The 6,867-nt window shown below is 38.3% G+C and overlaps 1 protein-coding gene across 1 annotated transcript in view; it reads right to left on the minus strand.

Moving 5' to 3' along the window:
* pdzd3b (PDZ domain containing 3b) overlaps positions 1 to 4,432 on the minus strand; it is an 18,494-nt gene extending 14,062 nt beyond the window's left edge. The window contains exons 1-3 of the mRNA XM_037687602.1: positions 4,390 to 4,432; positions 1,973 to 1,988; positions 1,323 to 1,387 (exon numbers count right to left, since the gene is read on the minus strand). Of these exons, the coding sequence (XP_037543530.1) occupies positions 1,323 to 1,387; positions 1,973 to 1,988; positions 4,390 to 4,405 (97 nt within the window). The 5' untranslated portion in view covers positions 4,406 to 4,432. The remainder of the gene's footprint in view (positions 1 to 1,322; positions 1,388 to 1,972; positions 1,989 to 4,389) is intronic.
* Between the last annotated feature and the right edge of the window lie 2,435 nt (positions 4,433 to 6,867).

Here is a 6,867-nt window from a genome sequence, read left to right on the forward strand (position 1 = left end):
ATTCTTCCTACAAAACAGCTGGAGCTCAGTGAGGTTGGATGGAGAGCGTTTGTGAACAGCAGTCTTCAGCTCTTTCCACAGATTCTGGATTGGATTCAGGTCTGGACTTGGACTTGGCCATTCCAACACCTGGATATGTTTCTTTGTGAACCATTCCATTGTAGATGTGTCTTTATGTTTTGGATCATTGTCTTGTTGGAAGATAAATCTCTGTCCCAGTCTCAGGTCTCTTGCAGACTCAAACAGGTTTTCTTCCAGAATGGTCCTGTATTTGGCCCCATCCATCTTCCCATCAATTCTGACCATCTTCCCTGTCCCTGCTGATGAAAAGCAGGCCCAAACCATGATGCTGCCACCACCATGTTTGACAGTGGGGATGTTGTGTTCAGGGTGATGAGCTGTGTTGCTTTTACACCAAACATATCGTTTTGCATTGTGGCCAAACAGTTGGATTCTGGTTTCATGTGACCAGAGCACCTTCTTCCACATGTTTGGTGTCTCCCAGGTGACAAACTTTAAACAACACTTTTTATGGAGATCTTTGAGAAATGGCTTTCTTCTTGCCACTCTTCCATAAAGGCCAGATTTGTGCAGTGTACGACTGATTGTTGTCCTATGGACAGACTCTCCCACCTCAGCTGTAGATCTCTGCAGTTCATCCAGAGTGATCATGGGCCTCTTGGCTGCATCTCTGATCAGTCTTCTCCTTGTTCCAGATGAAAGTTTAGAGGGACGGCCGGGTCTTGGTAGATTTGCAGTGGTCTGATACTCCTTCCATTTCAACATGATTGCTTGCACAGTGCTCCTTGGGATGTTTAAAGCTTGGGAAATCTTTTTGTATCCAAATCCAGCTTTAAACTTCTCCACAACAGTATCTCGGACCTGCCTGGTGTGTTCCTTGGTCTTCATGATGCTCTCTGCGCTTTGAACAGAACCCTGAGACTATCACAGAGCAGGTGCATTTATACAGAGACTTGATTACACACAGGTGGATTCTATTGATCATCATCAGTCATTTGGGACAACATTGGATCATTCATAGATCCTCACTGAACTTCTGGACTGAGTTTGCTGCTCTGAAAGTAAAGGAGCCGAATAATACTGCACGCCCCACTTTTCAGTTTTTATTTGTCAAAAAAGTTTGACACATCCAATAAATTTCATTCCACTTCACGATTGTGTCTCACTTGTTGTTGATTCTTCACAAAAAATTAAAATTTTATATCTTTATGTTTGAAGCCTGAAATGTGGCAAAAGGTTGAAAAGTTCAAGGGGCTGAATACTTTCACAAGACACTGTATCATATAAAGCAGGCAGGATACCTGTGCAGTCTGTGAAGACCATCGCTGGGTTATCTATTCCTTCTTTTGGATTTTGTGTAAATTTCCTTAAAGATAAGAGCAAAAACATCTTCAGTAACATAAAATGAAAACCGACTGGATGAAGATTTATTTTGAAATAAAACACTCCATTTTTCTTCATTATTATTAACATTTATTTAAGCAGGCAAATCCCATGAGAGCACAGATCTCTTGTGCAAGGGAGGTCCATGTACAAAATGTCAACTTTAAACCTCTTGCAATGTTTCTATTTCTCAAATTTTTAATTATGTATTTTGTAATTATTTTAACATCCACACTAATTGGTTTGTCGTTACTGTACTCCAGTTTATTGTGTTGTTCAGTAGCACACATCGCAAATAACAGTACAGTATCTGCCTTATCTCTGACACACATCATTTTTACCTTCTGTTAATTAAAATAACATTCAGCTGTTAAGAAACTAATGTTTTGTATAATGCTAAAAGCATAAAAATTCAATGCTGGTCAAAAGTTATTCACCTAATTCTATTAAAACAATACATGTATTTAAGTGCAAATTAGTTCAAGACCAACTGGATTTACATTTTGAAGTAATAGTTTAACAATAAAGGTAGTTAAAATCAGTATGTATGCAAAAAAAAAAAACTTACTCTGTTAACGTGACGCCTTCCACCACACCATGAAAAACAAGACAACATGTGAGGTAAATGACTTTGGCAGCATAAAAATCATAACATAAATGTTATTATCTACACTTTTCTAGATGCTTAGATAAGGACTCGCACGTAAAAGAGTTTCCACATGAATTTTAATCTGCTTTTGTAAAATTATACAACTTGCAACACTGAATACACACGATCAGTACATTTTGATCCTAATATGGTAAACTGTAATGACTTAGGGCTGTCGTTCAATCTGATTAACTCAAAGTCTAAACAGCAAAAGTCTTGTCTGAACATCGGAGGACATTTCTGCTGACTAATGATCAACTGAGGTGTAATAAAACAGGGTTTGGTTTGGTTTCATTATCTGCAATCTTTGCCCCCTTTAAAACTACAAAACATTTAATCCATTAAAGTTTCATTAGAACATCAATAAAACACCTGAATGTGTTTTTATACAGTTCAAGTCTAACAAAATGAAGGGTTAACTAGAAGATGGTCATGAAATGTGACTATAGGATCCTAATGCCATTTCATAGGCGGAGAAAAAACTCTTAATTATAAAATGAAAAAGGAAAAACAAGACGGTAAGAGAGACAACATTCATGGCACAGGCCTTTTTAAATTAGGACAGAAATAAACACCGAGAACACCAATATGCAACGAAAACTATCACAAAAATATGAACCTTGAGAGCCAGACTTAATCATAACAGAATGTCAATATTGCATCAGGACATATGGGACACTGGTGCAGGTTTTGTGGGAATAATGGGTCGTTTTGCACTGACACAATGGTGGTCCGAGCAAGGGCACTTTGTCAGGCAGCACTTTCAAAACGAAGCCTATAAAATTTAATTTAATAGGTTAGCTTTAAAGATCAAAGTGACTTGGACATTTTAAACATTGTTTACCGGGCGGCACAGCAAGAAGGTTACCAGTTCAAATCCCTGTCCGGGGTCTTTCTGGGTGGAATGTTCTCTCTGTGCATGCATATGTTTTCTCTGGGTACTCCAGTTTCCTCCCACAGACCAAAAACATGTATGTTAGACTGATGATAACTCTGAATTGTCTCTAGGTGTGAGTGAGAGAGTGAATGGTTGTTTGTCTCGTTTGTCTCTATGTGTCCTTGTGATGGACTGGAGACCTGTCCAGGGTGTCCCCTGTCTCTCACACAGTGATAAATGGACATGGGCACCAGTGACCCAATAAGGAAAAAGCGGGTAAAAATAATGGATGGATAGACATTTGCACTATCAGATTTTTTTCTTTATTCATCATTTATGCAGCAAGGCTCTCTTTTTGAGATCATGTTTTATTTGTCTTGAGCTAAAGTGAAGAGAAGAAAACAACAGAAGAGATAAGCAGAGATTCATAACTAATCCCTCAAAATAATTAGTAGAGAGATAGTTGATATTTTGTGTGAAAAACTGGAATTAATCAGCTATTGCCTTGTATGAAAACAGCCAGTTACTCTGAGCTGTTGGGAGTTTGCAGTTGTTGGGAAATGACAAGAGCAAGCGGATCATGTCCACCTTAAATTAAAACACATCTCATTAAAGGCCAAGCATTCCCTGAAGGAATATACATGGCTGATTCCCTTTCATGTCTGAGGTTTTGGTCAAGATTATTTTATGCTAAGAAATGACAAATGTGTAGGCAATTTAGGCATCCATTGAAAATAAAGTTATCTGCTATCTCATGCAATGTCACAAAACGTCCCATGTGTTGTGAGCGACTCTCTGCTACTACCACATGTTTGCAGGCATTACCTGTGAAAACCCTCCAGCTGCTGTCACATTGAGCTGTCAATAACCTCTAACTTGTGACAGAGTTTTATCTTTGCAGGTTACCACATCTGTTTCTCTGACGCAGAGCAATAAAACAGCACGATAGACAGCTCGATGCCACGTATCAAACATGCTCTGTCAGTGAAAATCCAGCTGTGTCCCCCTCGACAGGCACCTCTGCTCAGCTAGTGGGTCGCCGTTTGTCTTTCCCACCGTGAGCTTTTTTCAGAGTCCTTCTGGAAGGTTTGTTTGATACTGCACAACAACAGTAATAACGTTTTGCTTGAACATACGATTGATAAAGTGTCACATCCGCACAAATATACTGTATTCTTTGCCTTTTAACCAGCTTGAAGGTTTAGATCCAACTAACTGAAATTAAATAATTTATTTGTTCCATTCAGAGTCCAGACCATGCCACTTATGAGCTAATTTGCATCTGACACCTTTTTCAATTCAAAATAATAAGCAAAGCAAACGCAAGAATTAAGAGCACATATTAATGAACAATATGACGAGTTATACTTACTGAAAATACACTGTCTTGTTTGAAAGTACAATGCCACTAAGAACATAATTTTTTTTTTAAAAACACACAAAAATGTATGCATCTTACCTCTGCCTGATGTCATGTTGTGTTTCTTTCACTTCGGGTCATCAAAGCCTACAGAGAGATTGACTTGGGGAGTGCAGGGGCTCCTCCTCTTGAAAGTTAATGTTTAATCGCTGTGGGATTTGTCGAATGAACACATTTATGCACAATGTTGCACTGTTCTACAGACAGAAAGTACAGAACTCTGAGAGAAAATGTTCCCAAATGTAACTCTCATTCTGTGTGTGTGTGAACAATTATTTCTGTTGCCGATAGAATTACAACCTTGACCAATTACGAGGGTCAGGGCCAGAGTTTGACAAGTTACACAAACAAACCGCTTCAATAAAAATGCCAAGGAGTGCAAATTAAAAGTAAAACCTTGTAAAAAATAAATAAATAAACAGTAGCGAATACAATAAATGTACGTCAATGCACTGTTTAGTGTAGATATTATTCAAGTATGTATAACAATGCTGTGCAGGTCAAGCTCAGTTCAGATTTGTGTCTGTCTGTTCAGAGGAAATGATCTAAGTGGCCTTGAAAGAGGTTTCATTGTTGGGGCACAGATGCCAGGAGTCTTTGTAGCTTTGGCCAAAATACAATAAAAAAAACAAAACAATTTAAACGTACAACCACAACACATAACGCTTACTGCCTGCCTCTCAAAGTGAAATGGTCATGTTTTTGTACATGTGTGTGTGTTTGTCTGTCGTATCGCATGAACCACTGGATAAATTTTAAAGCAACTAAAACATAATCATAGGATGTACATGAAGAAATTAACTTTTGAGTCAGTCTAATTTAAGATGGCTGCCACAGCTGAGTTCCAGTTCAAGTTCAAGTAAGTTTATTGTCATTTCATCATATGTGGTAAATGGACTGTACAGTACTTATATAGCGCCTTTCTATCTTATCAAGACAATTAAAGCACTTTAAACTACAACCTGTGTCCTCATTGACCCATTCATACAGCTCTATACTAGATCTGTACAAAGCTAAATGAACAAATCATTCTAAAGAGACTAATCAGAGCTTTATCACATTCATACACCGATGGGACACACATCAGAGGCTATGAGGGGTCCAGTGTCTTGCCCAGGGACACTTTGACATGTGACTGCTGGTGGATTCAAACCCACAACTCTCACATTGGAGGACGACTGCTCTAACCACTCAGCCACAGCCGCCCCGTTAAACACTAATAATGCAAAACAATACGGCGTAATAACAACAGCAGACCGAACATGAGTCTGTGGTGAGCAGATGGGTATGAATGAATACAGCAGAATGAATAAGCAATCAAAACAAAAAAAAATGGCTGTAACTCTGATGATTTTACAATATTTTTCCCTTCTTTCGGCTGGTCCCTTCCTCAGGTGTCACCACAGTGAATTAACTCCTACAAAGATTTGGCAATGGTTTTTACACCAAATGCCCTTCCTGATGTAACCACAGACCACCGAGCTACCACAGCCCTCTGTGTGGAGCAGAGAGCTGCTATCTAGAGTGCCCAGGGGAGCAGAGGGTGGGCGTTAAGGGCCTTGCTCAAGAGCCCAGAATGGGATAAATGAGTGTGGAGGCAGGTGTGGGTGCTTCACCTTTCTCACTCATATTTTGATGTTGTCAGTCCGAGGAGTTGAACTGGCAAGTTCAACCCACCTTCTCTAACCTCTGCACCACCACTCCCCCAGATACTGATAGCCTCCTATATTACAGATAATGAGCGGAAATTTTGTGTTTATACAGCTGAGAATCATCCCTAACATACTTTAAGCACAAGCAGAATCAAATAAACTTGGGCTTATTGTCATATTCTGAGGTATAGATTGATGTGGTAGAAGCTGAGAATCAACTGAACAACAACTACAACTTCATTTCCCAACAGAAGATGAAAAACTGGTGGAAAAACTGGAATAAAAGTCAGTTAGCAAAATGTATTCCTTCAGGGATATATTTACTTGTACTAAATACAATATAGGTTTACTAACACAAATACAAATTCTAGTAGTTTTCTTGCCCAACTTTATGCAAATGTGTAAATGAAATGTCTGTGACAAAAAGTAAAACAGATCAATTTATTTGTGCTAAAAGTTTCTTAGCTACTTCATTCAATTAGGGTAACTTGCAACCAAAGTGATATCTTCCTCTGAAATTCATCAGAAAATTAAACATTTTTGATGGGTGAAAACAAACAAAGTGCAATCGTGTACACATCACAAATTAAAGGAAACCATTCAGTCCCAAATAATTTTCCAACAAGTTGGTCTAATTATTAAGTTTACTTTAATAAATTTGTTCGGATGCTGGATATGTTGGGTATTTTTTTCCAAAGTTGGATACTTATTATTTTTCTGCAGCTATACAGTGGTGCTTGAAAGTTTGTGAATCCTTTAGAGTGTTCTATCTTTCTGCATAAATATGACCTAAAACATCATCAGACTTTCACACAAGTCCTAAAAGTAGATAAAGATAACCCAGTTAAACAAATGAGACAAAAAT

The sequence above is a fragment of the Nematolebias whitei genome, chromosome 14 (genome assembly GCF_014905685.2).
Source record: "Nematolebias whitei isolate Nwh7 chromosome 14, NemWhi1, whole genome shotgun sequence".
Taxonomy (NCBI): Eukaryota; Metazoa; Chordata; class Actinopteri; order Cyprinodontiformes; family Rivulidae; genus Nematolebias; species Nematolebias whitei.